We start from the raw sequence: 19691 nt of genomic DNA, 5'->3' as shown, positions 1-19691 counted from the left end.
TCACGTGGGAGCGGCAGCCTGGGAACGGGCCGGTTCCCGGCCCGCCGATCTGCTTCCCTTTGTTTCCGAGCGAGAACAGCTCGCTTTGCCAAATCTGCTCGGGTTCTCCAGTTATGTCACCTCCAGCTCGCTCAGTAGATGGGACATTCGGAGGATTACGTCGGGCAGATAACGCTTGTTTATGTAACTTTATCCTTTTCTCAGACACTCACTTCTCCATCTTCATGGATATATTTATGTTGGCAGGGGCACGGACTAATTCCTATCAGTGTCACGAGGACTGTCACCCTCGCTATAAAATGGTCCCTCCGTGTGACGCTGCCTCGCGCAGGCCCTGTCCTACCTGGGACCACTTTCTGCAGGCTGAGGCCAGCAGAGGCCAACGTCCAGGAGGAGCTTCAGAGATGGCCAGAGGCAGGCTGCTTTCTGCGTTTCTTTCCATAAAATAAGAGAGTTCATATTAAAAAGATTGCAATCAAGGGGTAGCATAAGGAAGGCAGTTTGAAATGGTGCGCACGACCCCTTGGGCACAAGCTGGCCAGGATGCCCCGAGGGTCTGCGGCTGGGCACAGCGTCCTTGCTAGAGACAGGCGTTTTGGGTGAAGGGATGCAGCTCTAGCCAGGGGTTTGGGCGCTAGCACTAGCTGCACTTCCGCAGGTCCCTGTTCTGTCGCAGTTCAGGGTTTCTCTCTACGTTTCTGCTCTTTAAACCAGACCTACAAAGATAACGTGTCCTTTGCCAAAGCAAAACGCCTCCTTCCTACGCAAAATGGCAAAAGTTCACGTGGTTGCGGCCTCAAGTTTCCCTTGGAAATTACCTCGTCAGTGCCGATTTCCAACAAAACCCCCTGCGCTCGCTGTGCCTTTCCACAGCTTGTCTTCCTCCTGAGGCTTCAGCAGAGAAAATCTCTTAAATATGTATAGCAGCCCCCACGTCCTGCCCTGGCTCTGCGGCGTCCCTGGCGCCCGCTCCACGGGGACGCGGCCGCTGCCTCCGCGCCGCTTCCCAGCCTGCGGCACAGCCGGGCCTTGGGCACCCTCGCCGGGACGCCTTCCGTCGGCAGAGCGACCCCAAGTGCTGCGCGGGAGCGTCTCCTTGAAGCGTTGTAACTTTGGGACTTCAGTTTTGCTTTGGGAGCAATAGCAGCCATATTCTGCAAAGTTTGTCCAGACCGTTCATTTATTTTTATCAAATTGGGCTGTAAGGGTGGCCAACAGTTGTTTTCTGAAAATCTGAGTGAAAAAGGAGAACGTTTCTGCAAACTCACTAGCCAAATCTGAATATAAAATGAATAGTGAGGCTTTTAAGAGGGACATCAGCTCAGACAACCTGCTTGGTGCCATCAGAATAGCTGTTTTCTCACATGTGTCCTCAGGATGTCACTGCAGTGAGCCCTCAGCAGTGCTGGCTGGGAACTTTTTTGCTTCCTAAAAACCCCAATTCATTGAAAACAGAACTTTGCAGGGGAAGAAGCTGGTCCCAGGGAAATGTAACTCTGAAGATGTTGCTCAGCCTTGAGGTGGAAACCTTGGCTGAAAAAGGAACAAAAACTTCACCCCAAAATTCCGGCAGTTGCAGCATTTACCCAGCGCAGCAGCGAGCTGCATCTGGGGCTCGGGGCTAAATCGCTGATCTAACATCTGCTTCTCTCTACATTTCTAATGAAAAATTTCCAAAGATCTTATTTCCACCTCCGTGTAAAACAGAGGAAGTTCATAAAAGCTTTCATTTTCAGGGGAGAAAACCAGTAAGACACACTTTTCACCATTATACATTTGATTGGGTCAATATATTGCAGAGGTTGCCTGCTGCCTGTTTCAACATGCTGCTTTAATTCAGCTTCTTAAACTGTTTTGGTGGTTATAGTCTAGCCAGTGAAAACACTGGGCAATTATTTATGCTCCTGTGAAATCTCTTTTGCTTAAGCTTCATAGAAGTGAAATATAAGGGACGAGCCACGTTTTTGCAAAGAGCTTGCTGAAAGCATTGCGCAACCCCGTGTAATCCATCCATGTGAAACGCCACACTTCCCCGTCCCTGGTCATGTGTCTCATTGCATGCCGATGGCCTTAATTTCCTGGGCAGGTGCCAAAAATAGCTGCGAGGAGACCAGCTTTTGCAGGAAAGCTGATAAAGCAGGCAGCGGGCCCTGCGCAAGGGAGTTGGGCGAGCAGGTGCTGGAAACAGCTTAGGGAAAACTTGGATCGCAACGGTGGAGCTCACAAGTGGCCGGAGCTTGTCGGCAGCGGTTATTTTTAAGCTGCTTCTCCCTAGGGGCTCTATGGAAAACCTGAGCTCCGCAATCGCTGGGGACGCGCTCGCTGCGCCAGCATGGCCAGCCGGGAGAGTCGGCAGCCGACCCCGCGCCGGCCGGGCGAGGGGGACGCGACCCGCGCAAAGGAGGGTCCCCAGGGCGCCTGGGGACCGGCGGCGCCTGCTGCTGCCGCCGCCGCTTATCTCAGGCCACAGTTCAATGCCGCGGTAAAAGCGGCGCTGGGAGCCCAGCTACCCGATTAAGAAAAAACCCTCCGCTGCACGACACGAGACTCGCATGGCACAAACTCGCCGCCGGTTCGAGTTTGCTGACAAGTGACACTGATAAGTTAACTTTGCCCAGCCTGGCGCAGTGCCCGGTGCTTTTGCCGCTGCCCTTGAGGCAGGTGGCTGCCTGCCCGCGGGGACACGAGCCCGCAGACTGCCCCACGGCCGTGCGAAGCAGCCGGCCGGGCAGAGCAGGGTAAAAGCCCTACGCTGGCATCTAGGTGCGAAGGGGACAGTTTTGCAACCCAAAGAAGCGTGAAAGACATCCCGCAGCTGCGAGGCCCAAAGGCAAGTGCAGCAAATCCTCCAGCCCGCAAGCCCCTGGCCCCAGGGAAGGGGAGCAATTGCCACTGTTGCCTTCTAAGCCTGTTTCCAAAGACCTCCGCAGGACGTCTTCTGCTGGCCCCAGCCCTGCTGGCTGAGGAAAGCATTAATTAGCTTCCCACAGCTGCCCTAATTACCCCCCAAATGGTTGTAGCTTGGGAAGGCAAACCTTACCCATCCCCCACCACCCATCTGGCCAGCTTTTGGAGGACAGCTTTTGAATCTGTGTCAGCCTCTCTGGTGGCACTGTTGACTTTTCTTTCTACCGATACAACACTTTATCAGTGTAAGAAGGCAAGCAGACATGGGCAGTAACATGCCACCTTCCTACTGGGGGACAAAGAATTACAAATTGCAAATTAAAAATGGAATTGCAAATTAAAGCAAGAAACGGCCAGTTTGGTGAAACACCCTCTCCACCACCACCACCACCACCACCACCAGGAAAGGTTAGGCATGCTGAGGAGGACTACGGGCTTGAGCTCCTGATGCCTGGTCCCCTTTGGCAGGAGCAGGCGTAGTCACACAAAGTTTTCCCAATGCCCAAACAGACGTCAAGGCTGGAGCTTTCCGTTCCCGCTCGCTGCAGGCCACCAGTGGCCACAGCACAGTGTGTCTTGGGCGCTTTCGACCAGGTTTGCCAGGAACCACCGTGGCCCTGAGTCTCCACCGAGCCTGGACTTTAGGGTCACACCGCTTTGTGGTTGGCTTGTTTTTGCTGGACCCTAATGTTTAAACTGAATAGTGCATTTATTACCACAAAATTACACCAAGGAATTTTTTCTAATACACAAATTTCCTGGCTTTTTCAGCTGAAAGATGTATTGGTCAGTTTATTAGCTTTGAAGACTATCTGTTCCTTTGAGACTTGACTGAGAGTTACGGTAATACCGGATAACTTGGATATTAATGCCAGGTTGCAAATGATGTTTGCTGTGTTGGGCCAGCTCTCAAAAAGAATGACTGTTTTAGCCTGAAACTGTTCTGCGGTCTCATAAAAAAAAATCAGTTCCTCTGGTTTGCCGGTTTTCTATTCCTTTGCCATTAAAGGCGTGATTTCATCCTGCCCTTTGCTTGTCCTCTGGTTAGACTTTGCCTTCCTGGCAAAATGATCAGTGGGCTATAAAAGTGCAACTAAAATTTGGAGACTTGCCCAGTATAATACCCCCAAATGCACACGTCACCGTCAGCAGCAACTTTGCACGTTCATGGCCCCTTCCAAGGAGACCTGTCAAACTGCCTCTTCATTCCTAGCTTTCATTCAGCCACTGTTTCACTGGGAAAATTCCCCCTGAGCTGGTGCTGATCTGACACCAGCAGCAAAACCATCTCTGTTTGCCCGCTGGAGGTAGCCGGTAATCAAATACCTGGAGCGGCTGTCCTCCTCTGCAGGGGGTTGCAGGAGTTTGCAGATGCAACCCAGTTCGTAAAGGTGGTTCCTGCGGTTATTGCACCAGCCCCTTTGCTTCCCGTGAGACTAAGCTGTGGAAATTCACCTGCAGGATAAATATTTTAAATAAATAGTACTTTCACCTCCTGACAACCAGTGTTTCCCTGGCTGGCAGTAACACTGAGTGCATGCATGCTGGCTTACGCAGGATTCCCCTCCTTTTTTTCATTTCCAGCCTGCCGCGGCATAGCTGTAAAATCACACAGAACCTCCAGCAGCAATTCCAAGAAATGAATGCAAGCGGTAGAAGTTGGGCAAGGAAACAAGATCCATTCTGCTTTGTTTGCACAAAGTTCACAAAAGCTGCCTGCTCTACCCCTCCTAAGCAGGCTCCTGTAAATCAGTATATTAATAGGTTCTGCTTCTCTGAGCCAAAATTTGTATGGGTGTCCGTATGGAGCAGAAGGGCACATTCATGTGGTCAGGGGCAGCAGAAATACCGTGAGACACTTTGCTTCTCACGCCAGAGCAGACTCTCTCTGTTTCTCGTTGCACAACAGAAGATCCAAATTTTGTCCTGGCCCTCAGGGCTTGCTCCCCAGAGACAGCAAAGGAAACTCTTCCTGGACAACAGATCCCTGCAGCTCCCTGGATCCTGGCAGAATTGGGATCCCATCACCAACAGCAACAAAAATTTGGGCTCCTTTCTGGACTTCAGGAGTCACCGCCTGTCAGCTGAGCCACAGTCATGAGCAATGGGCTTGCTGCTAGCTTGCCCAGTGGTGAAATAAAACAGGTACTTTCAGCCATCACAATTTGCAACTGTCTGACAGCTCCTTAGGGGTCTTCATAAGTGTATGACATACAATAATCTGACTTGCAATACATAGTAATTGCTTTATGGACATTTTAATGTGGACTGGTCTGGCCAGGATGCGATTGGATTTAATCCTGTAGTCAAAGACAGACAGAAGCATGGCCAAAAAAGTGAATGTGGCCAAAAAAAGCAAGTGCTGAACAACGAAGGGGGTTCCCAAGACTCTAAGAATTTCATGAAATAATTTCAATACAGATGATTTTTAAGAGATGGCTCTTTTTCGAAAGATGGTACCCTTCTCTTCATTTAAGTGAAGGCCCCCAATGAACATGCTCTGACATCTCACAGTTCCTTAAGCCAAGCACAGAGTAGAAGCAGTAGGCTTGTGCTGTGACTTGCACAATAAAAGGTACCTGAGTTTAGACTTGCACAGTCATTTCTGCCACACCTGCTGGCACGTTTATTTAAAATACATCATCCTTGACTACAAGCACTTACCAGCACAATAAAACCAAAAAAACACAATTCGCTTTTGTTTCTTGTAGGTAAACTTTAACACCTTGCTTCTATTCATGCTACAAAAGTTTCCAACTGTTTCTGGTGAGTACTAGTAAGTCTCAGGAGCTTGTTCTGAGAAGACAAAACCTGGGGGCTTACGAGGTTAGGAAGGAAGCCAAAGGAGGCTGAGGAGCCACTAAGGACAGAAAGCGAATGCCTGACAAGGAGTTCTTGCTGATGCTGTGGGGTTTTAATGAATGTCACATCTTAGTGGCAACCAGAGCTTCAAACAGAAAAACCGGTTCTGTTTGAATTGAGCAGGTTAGGAAGTTTGCTGCTTCTCAGGCAGATCTGCTTCAGTCACTGGTGCTGCAGGCACCAGGCTTCCACCGGGCAAGGGAGAGGACACTAAAGGGCTAATGCAGGACACAGAAGACAAGCAAAGTGGTCACCAACTTGAAATAGCCAACTCACTCACCAAGGTTACCTCCAGGATGGACTGCACATGCAGCAGTGGAAACAGTGGTGAACATATTTAGCGTCTTTCCTAACAAAGCTGCGTCACTCACAGGAGCAGCGCGATGCGCAGAAGGCCTTTTAGAAGACTATTCTTTGCTTTCAGGCCCTGTCATATGCTGTAGGTCAAGGTTATAATGCACAGATGAATCCCAGACCTAACAAAGCTGGTATCTATCGACTCTCTGGTGTTTTGGAACAGTAATTCATATTTGTCTCCCTGGTTACAGGGAGCTCAATGACAACTGACTTGGATTAGCACTGTGCAATCTTGCCCTGAGGACTTAGTTGTTGATGAGTAAACCACCATCTCCACTAGTGAAGTTTTTTGCTTTAACATCCCTGGAGGGTAGAACATAGGGTATTTTCTAAGTACCAATTGTGAAAAAATACTTCCCTTTCCAGTCCTGTACAGGGCAGGCTATTTGCTCATCCCTCCAGGGCGAGAAAGCCAGCTATTTAAAACACTGTAATCCTAGCCCCTGACGTCAGCAGATGCCACCCTTGTTAGGAGCTCCCCAGGACAGGGAGATTAGGCCACGGTAACACAATACGGGAACAATCAGCACAAATGCTGAGACTTTGACTCTAGCAGTGGGAAGACCAGCATCGCAGGCAACATCAATCCTACCTTCTGTATTCTCAGCACACTCTGATGCCCTTTGCTTTTCATTTTCTTAAAAACACACACACAGGCCCTTTGGCCTTTGCTCTCCACTCCATTTGATTCTGATGCAGGAATTCTAGGCCTAGCCCAAAATGCTATTTTTCGGAAGGTGAGCACTGATCATTTATGGATTTATTTTCTAGCAAAGGTCAGTTGCCAGGGAGGAACAGCACAATCCTGGAAGCCCACAGCACTCTCATTTCATAAAAGAAAACAAATTATTTAAAGTCAGGAAGACGTGCAGGTTACCAAGCAGCTCAGGCAGACAGCAAAGGCCTCTCTCCTCCAACTGCAGTGTGCTGAGATGCTTTTTTAGTTCTCAGCTCCATATGCTGCATGGAAACCAGCCTGGAGGAGCACAAGGGGGACAAGAGGAGTATCAGTTACTTGCTCATCTCTCCTAGGGAGCACCCACGACATGTAAACCGGCATTGGACTGCATTATCCACACTGAGTTATGCCCATATAGCATATAACAACTGCCACCTTATAAGAGCAATGCTGCCAAAGTCTGAGAGCAAAGCAGAGCTGCTGCCACCTTGCCTTGTCCCACAGAGACCCCGGGGGCCCTGCTGCTCATCTGGCCAGCAGAGTCAGCAGCTCTCCACACTGCACCCCTCTGTCCCTGCAAATTCTGGAGGGCCTCGAGTCTCAGCCTTCCACAGAGCAGATGGAGGATTTGTGCTTTAACACTTTGAGCCAGACTCTTATCAAAGGTGCACAGTGAAAGAACAAGTGACAACAGATATGAGTCACAAGAAGAATGTTTCATTTAGATACTTAGAAGGGGGGGGAAAAAAACCAACAACAAACAAGCCACAATTCTCCACAGTAAAGGTGGTCAAACATTGAACCAGCAGTCCCAAAGAGACAGTGGAATCTCTATCCCAGAAGATTTTCAAAGCTTTCCTGGGCAAGGCCCTGAGCAACCTGATCTAACTTCAAATTTGACCAAGCTTTAATGGGGTCAGACCACAGACCTTCAAATGTCCCCTCCAATCTAAATGATCCTATGCCTTACTAGACTAGGCCATGATTTGGGACTTTTCCAGATAAGAGAAGACATGAAGTAACAAGATCTAAGGTCTCTTAGGAGATAACACTCTTGGTAAAAAAGTTTTGTTCTGTAAGCATGGTTTAGCTTCACAAAAGAGAAAGGGCACTTCGGTAGTGTCTACAAAAAGGTTTCCATCCTAAAGGGCAGAGGAAGACATGTGGAAAACATGTCCTTAGAGTGTTATGCCCCTAGGGAGAGGAGAGAGGTGGAATTCAGTGGGTACATCACACCACATCCTGGTATTTGCCAGCAAGCTGATGAAGAAGTTTGTTAGATCTTCTCTTGGTCAGAGATTCAAAGTCAGAGATAAAAAACAAACAGGCTGAGAGTAAGTCTGAAATCACTTTATTGAAAAATATTTCATACAAGTACAGTCACTGATGAAAATATTCTAGTGAGATACAACACTGCAGACAGGTTCCTTGTATGTCTCCCTGCACAACTTGTGAGGGTCATCTGCAAACAGCCACTGTCTCTACACATGCAGCTTTCCAGAGGCATTTGTAGCATCCTGTCATGCCAGTGAGTTTCAGTGCACCGCAGGGAGCACAGTCTGTCTTTATACTGAATAACATTAAATATGATTCTTTTTTTCCTGTGAGAGGTATGGAAGGTCCCATAGGTCGGCTGACAGTGAGGTTTGCACCATGAGGCACCATTCCCACCTACCCAGCTCATTCAAAACACTGACTGAAAGCCCCTAACAAAGTGCTTTGCCAATAAAAGTCTTAAATTCATAAACAGCATTCTTGAAAAATCATGATAGATTAGAGATCCATACTACAGTACACAACATACTGCTTTTTCCTGCAATACTCCATGCAGCAGAAGTCCCACACAGTACACAGGCAGAATTTCAAGACAAGCCAGTAGCTCCCTTTAATTCTGCTGTCTTTAGAGCAGCTGCTGAGAACACAGCCACCTCAGTTTTAGGACTTAGAAAGCAAATTGCTGTAAGATGGCAAACTGGATGTTTGTAAGTCAATACCATCACTTCTGAAGACTCTTCAGAAGACAACAAACCATCACATGAATCTCTTGAATAAAAAAACCCCACATATAACACATTGCTGGTGTCATCAGTAAGAAAATACAGTTTAGACTGTGCTTCTATGCCAGTTTTTATTCACAGAGTACCACTTCATGTACCAAAAATTTACCTGCAGCATCTTTCAGTGAATTCTTGTCTAATAAGAACATACAGCTAAGCCACAGGAGCAAATAAAACCACACTGGCTTACTTTGTTTCATCCAAAAACACTGGACAGTGTAAGATGCTGACAGACACAGGGTTGCCAGCTTGCTGTCTGGAAATAATTAACATCAATTGTTCCCCAGTTCTATTTTCAGTAGCCTGGAAGGTGTTACACAGAAGAGCAGTCACTATCTTGCTCCCCACTTTTGCAGCACAAGACTCAAGGCCCCTGCTGCCTTCAGGCACAGCCATGCAGGAAAGGAGCTGAATCCCCTAGGGTTCAAGGTATCCCTGTGTGTGAAGCCTGCTCTGTGCATTTGGTGACTTAATCTTCCCAAATAACTCAGCAAGAGCTTAGTAACTCTGCATAACCTTGGTGAATACCAGGAGTGGGGGCTTCACATTTGAGGGTGTACATATCAGAGACTTGCTTCTCTAACAAAACAGCAGTAACCCACTTAGACACTGTTAGCATGGGAGGGGGCTTTTTTCATTAGGGGGGATTTTTATTTGCTTTCTTTAACAGAGAGCTGGCAACAGCCAGAGCCCCTCCCTGCACAAAGCGTACAAAGTTGTCCCCAGCTAAGGGTCCTAGAGCATAAAGCCCTTTCTCCTGAGTGCATTCATAGGTGAATGGGTCAACATCTATGGGATTCCTCTTGGGATTGACTGGTTGGTCGCAGTCCATTGCCAAGTCAATGCCATTATTTGGCAGAAAGGAAAGGTTGGGGTTTGAGCCAGTGAGAACAAGAGCCATGGAAATCTTATAAACCTTCTGGTAGCCATTCTTGTCTTGAAGGATACATTTCTTGTCCTTGCCAAAGGATAGCACGTGATGTTCAGGAAGGCTAACATAGCAGTCATAGGGCCCAGAACAAGCAGCTGACTGTTCTTTCATCATCTGATGGACTTTGTGGTATTCAGGATACATTACTTTGGGGAGCTGGTTAAAGATAAGACCTGGATCATTGACTGTTCTCCGAAAAACATGGATTACTGGAATGCTGCAGTGGTGAGCAAAAAGAATTGCATCAGCAGCTGTCAGACCAGCACCCACAATCAAGACTGGATCTGACATGATGCCAATGCTGTTGTCCTTCACCGCTTCCTCTAGGGCGGAGAGCTGGTGATGGACATAGGAAAGGTTCTCTCCCTTGACCCCAAGCCAAGTGGGACTATCGTATGTTCCTGTAGCTAAGACCACATTTTCCGCATAGATGGAGAACAGTTCCTGATCACCTTTCAGAGTTTTGAAAAATCCATCTACCTTAAAGACCTCCATATTTTCCTCAGTGAAGTTCCAGAGTGAGTCACTTTTCTCCTGCAGATCTTTCTGTGCATGGTTGAAGATGCTCTCTGCACTCACTTTCCTCACAGAGGTCACAACAGTCCCACATCTAAAGTTCTTCTGCAGCCCTTTCTTCATCACATAATGTTGATAATATTGGGCAATGTCTTCCGCTGTGGCTCTATTGTTTCTAAGGCCTCTGTAATACATTACAAACAAAGGTCAAGCAGCAGTTAAGAGCTTAGAATTTCTCCCTCTTCCACTGAATGTATCCTAGAGCCTTCTATCCTGGCACTAACAGAGGAGATTTCTCATCTAGTTTTCTTGTCTGCAGCAAATTTATTCCTGGCCTATAGAGGTAACAGTCAGGTTTGCAGGTTGTTGGACAGAGGCAACATGTCTAACATGAATCCCTTCCCTAAGAACATGGTAACTCATAGCTTCTTCTTGCATGTCCACTTCTATTCCATTTTTATCTCCTGGACTTTTTCAGATTTTAAGTGTCTAACATGTCTCAGAAGCACCTGAGAGATTCCACAGTACCTGTGACTATACTTGTCATTGGGGACAGCAGCAATGGACACACAGACTACCATGTCTTCTCCAAGCATTTTCAGAAGAACTGAACCATCCCCAATGAGTGCTTGAGAAGCAGACGTACTGCAACCAGTACTCCAACTTTATCTCTGCATCTGAATCTCTGAATCACTGCATGCAGAATGGATTTTTGCTGGGGGTCTCTTCCTCTCACTAGAACTATCTGTAACAGATGCATCAAAGGATTGCACTCCACCCCAGGTTCCCAAATAACCTTTAGATGTTTGCAAATAAACAATCACACCACAGATATCTCACCTTCTCTTTTGTCTCAGCCAGTCTTTGAACTGGAGATCTGGGAGTCCCATCCATTCCCCTCTGCTCAGGGTAATCATAGACCCTTCAATAGACTGGAACAAGAAACACAGCTACATTAAATAACTGAAAGTCATTTAAGAATAAGAAAAATGAAATGCTATTTTGTCATGTTCCAATACATCAACTATCATGAAGTCAGTGATTTAATTTGATCCACTGGCATGGATGATTTCAAAAGGAAAAAAGGAATATGTTCATATTTAAGGAAATATAAGTGTCTCACATCCCATCCTGCCCCCCCCCCCTTTTTTTTGAGCATCCTTCAGCTCTGTTTAGGACATTTGGCTATCTTTCAACATGCAGACCTAAGCAGTTAGGCTTCAATTCACATACATGCCAGGCACCTCCGGGAGGGTTTCTGCCAAGGACCAAGTGCGGGATGACTCTGTTGGTCTCATGCCACCAAGTGAGGACAGATTCTGCTGTTCCACCAAAGTCTGTGTCTGGACGCAGAAGAGTATCAAACAGAAGAGCCACCGGGCTGTGGGATCGTCCCTCCAAGCCTTCAGACAGATACTCCAAATCCTAAAAGTAGACAGAGCAGATGCTCAAAACGTGTGTCATACCAGGCAGACTACATGAAACTGCTGTACTTCCAATTAGTACTTCTGGTGTTTTGCGAAATTCATCTGTTGGCACATAGCCCCTTTACTGCTTGAAAAACACCTTGAGGATCTCAGCAGCAATGCTGGCACTTTACACATGGGAAATTTGGACAACTTAAGTCTTTTGTTTAAGGCTTGTGCTGCCCATGCGCTTTGAACATTCAAATGAGGTTATCATTTATAAAATACCCCTGGGATACTTCACTATGGGGTCATAATGAAGGCTTTTTTCCTGCTTAAAAAAAAAAGCTTTTTTTTTTAAATACAAACCTGGTCCAAAATGGAGACATCTGGTGCCTCTTCCAGTTTCCTCTGCAGAATGGAATGAGGATGAAGAGAGTCTCTTTTGAAGTAAGGGACATAGCCTGACAGCAGATAGGACAGACAGATTCCTGAAGGTCCATTCCCTAAACAGAGAGATGGAAAAGAAGATTTTATACTCCTGCAGATGGAACAGCCCTTGGAGAAGTATTTTGAATAACCAGACCAATTCAAAGGTTAAGACACCACTGCAGATACAGGAGACTTTCTATTGCCAGCGTACCCACTGGCCTGTTGGATGGAGTCGGGGAAGGAATCTTATTCTCATGTTCCCCCTTCTACTCCTCAGTTGTGTCTATTTGCATTGTGAGCTCCTCAGAATTTGCTGAAAAGACATTGGCTTAAACAAGCCAGAGGTTAACCTCACCTGAGGCTTGAAGTCACTAGCCTGATGATTAATTACATAGCTGCTCACTAACTTCTTGCTTTTGGCTCTGAAGACAGTTCTCCTTCTCCCCATCTGTTTCATTGTTACTGTTTCTTTCCTTTTATTCGTTGGGAGGAGACAGCTGTGGTCAGTTTAAAAGTTTCAAAACTGGTAACGTGCTGACTGGGGGCCTCAGCTCTGCTGGACATGCATGTCACCTGTGCAGGGTAGTTCGCTGGGTACAGGATGCAGAGTAAATCCAGAGAACAGAGTGACCAGAGACGATAGGGAACAGCTCTGCTCTGTATACTTTCAATAAGGAATCCCTTATAATAAGGGCTCTCTAGCAAGACTAGCTTTGGCTGGTGGCTCTGGAGGACCTTGGAACTAGCCCCACAGTGGTTTGCAAGCAGTGAGTTACAAAAAGACGCGTCTCTGCCATGCTAAGACAATCCCTCAGAGTACAGCACTTTGAGCAAATCTCTGGATGGCTAAGCTTGTCCAGCTGACCACCCAAAAGCCAGCCAAAAGACTTGATATATGTGACTCCAGAGTGCAGTGAGAGTAGCCTGTGGAAAATTTTCACATGGCTGCTCTCCAGTATGTTTAATATTTTACAGCGTCTGCATAACTAGCTGTCAGCCTCTCTGGCCCAGAGCTCGGCTGCTCACTAGTATGTGACTAACCACAATTACATAATGCAGTGACGATGCAGGGCAGGAGAACCAAAGTGACACAGCAGCCGTGTTGACACAGTGTCCGTGTTGCGTGCCACAGCCACTGGAGCAAAGGCCGCTTCTGGGGCATTTGAGAGAGAGGGAGGTTTGGGCTGGAAAACTCATGGTGAGCTGAGTTATGCTAAGGGCAGCTACCCTCCACAGCTGGAGCCAAAATCAGCTTGACCCTGGGTGGCAATAGGTGGCTGCTGGTTAGTGCTTGGAATATGCCACTTGCAGGAAAGTTACCATCCAAAACCAAGCAGCAGTGGAAATTAAAAGCAAACTACATTGCAGCTATGGTAGAATATAATATGGTCTCAACTTGCTCCTTTGCTTTAGGATGCACAAGGAAGTTTGAGTTAAATTCACAACACACTACAATGCACAGAGGATTTACCATCCAAGCCACAGCTAAGGTCTCCAGAAATCAGGCCTGGGGAAGCAGCTGGAATCTGCTAGACATGTTCAGGTGCAATGAAACACCTGAGCTGCTTCAGCTCTCAACAGCCTACCCACAGCATGCATCTTCACACTGGTGCTCCAGAGGCTTTAGTGATGTCTCCACACTTGGTCCCCATAGAGGCACACCTGGGATCTACCAAAATATCCTCTTTGCCTGCTGCAAAAGGCTTCCACAACTGGGCAGCAGAAAGTCACCCTCAGAATTCAATCCACAGGCAGTAGTGTCCCTGTGAAACTTGCTGTCAGCAACGATTAACTGTGATTTATGTGCTGCACAAACTTTGGACTAGCTCAGGGGCTACCGATGACATGACAGATAAGGCAGGAACCCAGGTCTACAAGGCATTTAAGCATAGGCTCAGAGGAAAAGAGTGAAATGCCTGTGCTCCAGCACAGCTCGTCAGTCGCAGAGGGGAAGGCACTCACATCACCACTCAATTCTTGCTCCAAGAATCACCCCACATTACAAAGCTCCTCTCTCAAGGGACACAGGACAGTTAATGCATTAATTTCTGAAACAGTGAAAAATAAAAAGCCACAGTTCTTTACCAAAGCTATTAACTTCTGTATAAAAGCAGTGTAGCTGATTTGCATATGCCAAGAGATTTCTGAAGTATTTAAAGGATCTATAAAAAAATTCCCAGAAACTTCAACAGCATCTGGATCACTTCCCAAACCACACATGATGAGGGAAAAAGATCACACGCACCAATTCAAGCACTGCAGAAAAATCAACTTTAGTGATTTTCTCAGTGAAATAGTTTCAAACCCTTTTAAGCACCTGACAGGGGGAAAAAAACAGGCCCAGCTGACCTGATGTCTAGAAGGTTACCATTTTTGTTAGTGAAAAGCAGGCATGCGTTTCAGTTTGTCAAACACCTGGTTCCTTACTTGCCACCACTCCATTCGTACCAGCACTAGAGAAAGTCTCACTGTCAGGGAAAGGGGGCAGGAACAATGACCAGGACAATTCTGGTCTTAAGACGTGGAACAAAACAGATGGCAAGTCCAAAGCAAAAACGGCACTAGAGAACACAACTACACTGTCAAAAGAAAACTTACCTATAATCACTACAGGAAGTGGCTTAAACTCGCTCCTGTTTTGGTGTTTGTTCGACACCGAATACATCTTTCTGTCCGAAAGCATTTAGGTCCTGGAGTCTACCTGTTAAAACAAAGAAATATTAAACTATTGGCTTTTCTGACAAAAGCCATGACTTGCTATAGCCCACAGAACAGGGCTGATCCAGAGTATTATCCTTGTATTGCACACCACTTTACACTTGCACACTCGGGACAGGCCCACTACTTTTTTTCTTTTCCTTCTTAGAAGCTGAAAGTTGATTCCCTGATTATATCACAAAAAAAGGCAAAGGACCCTTATCTTTCTCCTCCACACACAAATTTCAGTCCACCCAGAACAGCTGGCAAATTCAGTAACCATGAACCCTCTAACTATAACAGCTGAAATGGTGCAGCTTGTTAATGAAAGCTTCACTTTTGCTTATACTGAGTAGAACAATGTTGTTATGCAATTATCATGAACTTTTGTATGAATGGAGGTCTTGCAAACACCCCTTCCTGAATGTTTCATAGTTTTTAAAGCAACCTGTGCATTCACTGAGAAGTAGAGCAAGCATCACCTAAAGCTTCTGCCCGAAGGATGGAAATGTTTGGGTTGCATTTTCAAATACATGCCATGGCAGTGCTAGAGGTTTTTGAGAAATGAAGAGCTAGTTCACTTTCTGAACCTAGGGATGCCTTCTTTGCCTTCCAGAAAATACAGAGTTCTGGGTTTGAACTAGTAAATGACAACAAATCTTTATTAAAAAGTAACAAAAATATAATCTTGGAGACTAAGGTGTCATTGGGAGAGTGGAATCTACACGCCTCATCTCATTTTGTCATGCACATACCCTAATTCAATGAACAGTGAATCAAAATTTCTTGCCCTTCCTGCAGGAACCACAGCACCTTAAATAAGTGCTTTTTTATTTTTCCAGGGAATTCAACTACACCATCATGGCTGCTAATCCAGAGAAGTCAGTGTTATTTTTATCACAGTAAAAGTGATTTTTTCAAAATTCAACATAAACTAAGTTATTCTACACAAAATAGTCTTTTTCTGAAAACTTTATATTTGTTTTGAAAAACCAAGTCCAAACCCACTGAATGGCATTACTCTGTTCAGCAGAAGATGCTCTCCACATCCTTTCAAAGTGCAGAAAGATCATGGGCAAGCACATTGCGCACTCAAAGGTTTGGCACATCACTGCCTTTGACACAAGCATTGCAGCAAATTTCATCCTGCGAGTGCAAAGCTCCCCTTAAAACTTGTCTTTTACTACACCAACAGCTACAGTAATGCAGTAAGGCACTGGTGTTTGAATGAGCAACCACAAAACCACAGCTGAGTTTAGGATTTGCAGAATTTCAGGCTTCAAAAGGAGTCATGTGAGCGGGTTAGCCTTCAAGGATGTAGCTATGCTTGTACGCCCTGAGATATGGCCATCTCTGGCCTAGACTGTGGTAGCTATTCTAAGAGGCTTGGATTCACCCAAGTAGAGAGACACATCATAAGGCCTCCATGTGGGACTCAAAACTAGCAGCTTTGGCTGAAGTTTGGTACCACAGTTTAACACCTACTGGTCACTTACTACCACTTAAATAAGCATTAGACTAAGACATTCTCTCATGTCCTGTCTGAAAGGGCAAGAACCACATAGAAAACATGGGTTAAGAAACAGTCATGCTTTCTAATTTAAGCCATTTTAGGCATCTAGCTTTAAAGAGAGCAGGATCCTGAGGAACTATGCAGGAACTGTTGGTTCACAGCTTAGCTGTGACCCAGAGGACCAAAGATTGATGCATACATGAATACTTCCTCATGTTATGTCCACACTGAGGCACCCATCTGCCCCTTGAGGTGTATTTAACCCAACCACTGTAGCCACCCACATATTTCCTCAGCCTGTTGGGTAGATTCTGCCACAGGAACCAAACCCCACACTACCATCGGTGGGTTGTTGTGTAAGTTTATCCCCAAATAATTTTCTACCACAAAGGTCCACTGCTGCAATTGGAAGAGTTCAGCACTAGCAACGGGGATGGCCTGAGAGACCAGAGAAACAGCTCACCAGTCTGATCAGGAAGATACTCGCTCAAATCAGCCTCAATCGCAATACGTATCTGAAGGTTAGCAGGGGTTTCTTCTCCATGGTAACAAACCATTCCCTCCTCCACGGCTGTACTACACAACAAGCCAAGTTCTTGTTAACGTTTCCTAATACAGAGTGCACACCTTTTATCTCTGTGAAAATACTGGGAGTCTGAAAATGTGAAGCAAGATCCCTGGAAGGGAGCAATGCAGGTTTCTGCTCTGTAGCAGTCTGCAGCAGCATGCACAGAGACTGTATGTGCTCTGTAGACAGCGGTAACCCAGCAACGTTCATGGGATTTTTGCTGGGAGCAAGGACTGCTGAACCAACCCAGTACGGCACATGGCAACCGTTCCAGGGGAGCAGCAAAGCCAGTGTATATATAATGATGAGCCTGCAAGTCCGTTTGCAAGATCTGGGCACAAAATCTTGCTGTCCTGTGCCAGAGTTTCTACAGGGGACCTGAAGGGGACAAAAACAGACACAAGACTGTAAAAGTCAGCCTTGCAGTCCTGTCTGCTTCAAAGGGAGCTTGCCTTGGCTCCTAGCCATTGCACTGTCACCCAACCCACCGCGAGCAGCGCAAAGCAGCAGCCTCAGTGATAAGTCTCCTCATTTCACGCTGCACCTCCATTCAGTATCTTTTGATATGTGAAAAAGGAATGTTTGCTGGAATTAAGCCAAACCTTTAAGGCTAGAGTACAATTGCTGATTTGGCAAGCATTCCTCAATCCATGTATGTACATGACCGTTTTTAGCTGTAGTTTTATCCAAGATCTGGGTTCACAAAACCTCATTAGGCCCATTTTAGTGCTACACACTTTGTTCCCCAAAGTTTTGACACTGGACAATCCTATCAACACAAAATTAACTATCAAAGCAGTTTGTTCATCCCAGCATGTCTCTACATATAAGAAGTCCCTTCCACATCCTAGACTTGCCATCTTTATGGTTTACAGTTACTAATTATATTTTTTTAGCAGAAAATGAATCAGATGCTGAACCTGGTTAGAGCTATTCCCAACCTGTAGACTAGGTGTGTGACTTGCAGTGGGCAAAACTGTGCTTGGAGCATCAAGGCAGCTGAATTTTCAGGCCAAATGTTCATTTTTCCTGCCATGAGAAGTAAAGGTGGGGGGGGTTTTTTGCTTGTTGTTTGTTTGTTTTGATTTTTGGCAGTCTCAGAATCAAGAGACACACATACCTCAATAGCCTATACAGCCAATTCACTGTAGCAAATGAATCCGTTCCTGCAGAGGCTACTGGAAAGCACACAGGACACCGGAGTTCACTTCAAATCTACACAGAGCTATTTAACTAACTCGGCAAGAAAAAGAAAAGCCTGAGCTAACAAACAAGGCTGCCCTTCCCACTTTCCCTTTGGGGAGAGCAGGCTGCTGGGCACTTGCATCTAACCAGTTCAGTGACCCCGCTCACTGTTCTGGCTCCTGCTTTAGGCTTCCTACTTTAAATGGGGGTCTCTTTCCTCCTCTTCATTCGGGAACATGCTGCAAGTTCCAGAATTCATCTCCTCGCTGCTTCCACTGCCGATGGAACATTACATAATTGCTCTGGCTCGAAGCAGCAGCCAGCTTATCATCCTGGGCCAAATTCTGCACACCTCACAGACACAGCCTCACACCTAGCGGGCCCGCAACTCCCACGAAGCAGGTCAGCGTGGCCCCTAGCAGTTCCAGGCTGCACGACTGAAACAAGTTTTAAGCGAGCAAAAGAAAAAGGCAAAGATGTGTTAGCAAGACAACAAAATTTGAATATCTTTAGTAAGAGAAAGGCCAAATTACATCAGCCACATGCAAATAGCTCTCCCTACAACATCAATGGGACTTCTGCTCGAGTAAGGGCTGCTAAGCGAGGCCTGTACAGCACGTGGAGAGAGTTCAAAAGAGCAGTGCAGCGAGCATACAAGGAAGAGGAGCCTGAGGGTGCTTCTGTGACACTCGGGGTTAACAAGAACAGTAACAGAAACGCAACAGCTTCCTTCAGCTTCATTTCTTCATCCCCCCCATTCATTTCAGAAGCAGCTATTTAAGAAGATATTTAGTTTCATTCATTAGGACTTTAAGAAACACATCCCACCAGCTTTTATGCTTTCCTACAAGTTTAAGGAGTTCTTTCCCCCACCAGCACAATCAGTCTTACATACGAGTCCAGTTACCCCACAGACAAAGTACGTGGAAGCCATTCAACTTTGTGGTACATACAGATACATCGCTCTAAAAGCCTTCCTGTGATCTTTCAGAAAGCAGCATGTTCCAATATGCCACACAGAGAGAGCTATAGAGCTCTCTGCATTCACTTACAGTCACCTTACCTTTTCAGCAGCAGATCTGATGAGAAGAAACAAGATCTTTATGAAAACGCCTGCACAGTCAAGAAAAACAGCCAAAATACAAGCCTTGAATCCTGTCTCTGCTCTAAGACAGCTGTTTAAATATAGTAGGCTACCAGCTCTAAGTGAAGAGAGGTGGAGCTGAAATGAATGTAGGTGGAGCTAGAAAAATACTTATAAGCATGAGTCAGCAGGAAGATTGTTTCCCAGCTTGTGAATGAATGATGTAGAGTAACTTTCCTGAGCGATGTTCAGCTGAGTACAGGACCTGTGCGTGGCAGAAGTCCAGCATTGAACTAATCTGTTCTTTTCCACTTGTTACCTTCAGGGCAAATTAAACCCGAGACTTCACAAAATACAATGCTTCCTGCAGTAGAACTGAATTTTTCCTCTGTATTTAAAAGGAAAGCTGCTACAGTGATAACTGCAGATATGAATAAGAGTGAAGGGATAGAATGGTATAGTTGCTTTAAAACTGATAATCTTTTTGGCCACAAATT

The 19691-nt window shown here is 46.1% G+C and overlaps 1 protein-coding gene across 2 annotated transcripts; it reads right to left on the bottom strand.

Moving 5' to 3' along the window:
- Positions 1 to 8140: 8140 nt before the first annotated feature.
- OSGIN1 (oxidative stress induced growth inhibitor 1) lies at positions 8141 to 19304 on the bottom strand. 2 transcript variants are annotated; one of them, XM_013941036.2, is made up of 6 exons: positions 19174 to 19304; positions 14746 to 14848; positions 12085 to 12221; positions 11543 to 11734; positions 11150 to 11241; positions 8141 to 10493 (listed from the first exon to the last, which is right to left on the bottom strand). In XM_013941036.2, exons 2-6 carry the CDS (start codon positions 14828 to 14830, stop codon positions 9500 to 9502), a joined length of 1500 nt encoding a protein of 499 aa, XP_013796490.2. In that variant the 5' UTR covers positions 14831 to 14848; positions 19174 to 19304; the 3' UTR covers positions 8141 to 9499. The 2 variants fall into 2 exon arrangements, with proteins under 2 accessions (XP_013796490.2, XP_067158737.1); XM_067302636.1 differs by lacking the exon at positions 19174 to 19304 and adding an exon at positions 16821 to 19157.
- Between the last annotated feature and the right edge of the window lie 387 nt (positions 19305 to 19691).

Source organism: Apteryx mantelli, chromosome 10 (genome assembly GCF_036417845.1).
Source record: "Apteryx mantelli isolate bAptMan1 chromosome 10, bAptMan1.hap1, whole genome shotgun sequence".
In the NCBI taxonomy this organism is placed as follows: Eukaryota; Metazoa; Chordata; class Aves; order Apterygiformes; family Apterygidae; genus Apteryx; species Apteryx mantelli.
The sequence above is the reverse complement of the archived record's forward strand: the minus strand, read 5'-3'. Positions and strand labels throughout refer to the sequence as shown.

Excerpts from the sequence above, each read along its gene's own strand:
- OSGIN1 (XM_013941036.2), bottom strand. The coding sequence starts at position 14,830 with ATGCTTTCGGACAGAAAGATGTATTCGGTGTCGAACAAACACCAAAAC. Across the intron at positions 11,242-11,542 it reads CTCCCGGAGGTGCCTGGCAT|TCTATTGAAGGGTCTATGAT; the intron begins GTATGTGAATTG and ends TTCTTGTTCCAG. Across the intron at positions 10,494-11,149 it reads TGGCTGAGACAAAAGAGAAG|AGGCCTTAGAAACAATAGAG; the intron begins GTGAGATATCTG and ends AATGTATTACAG.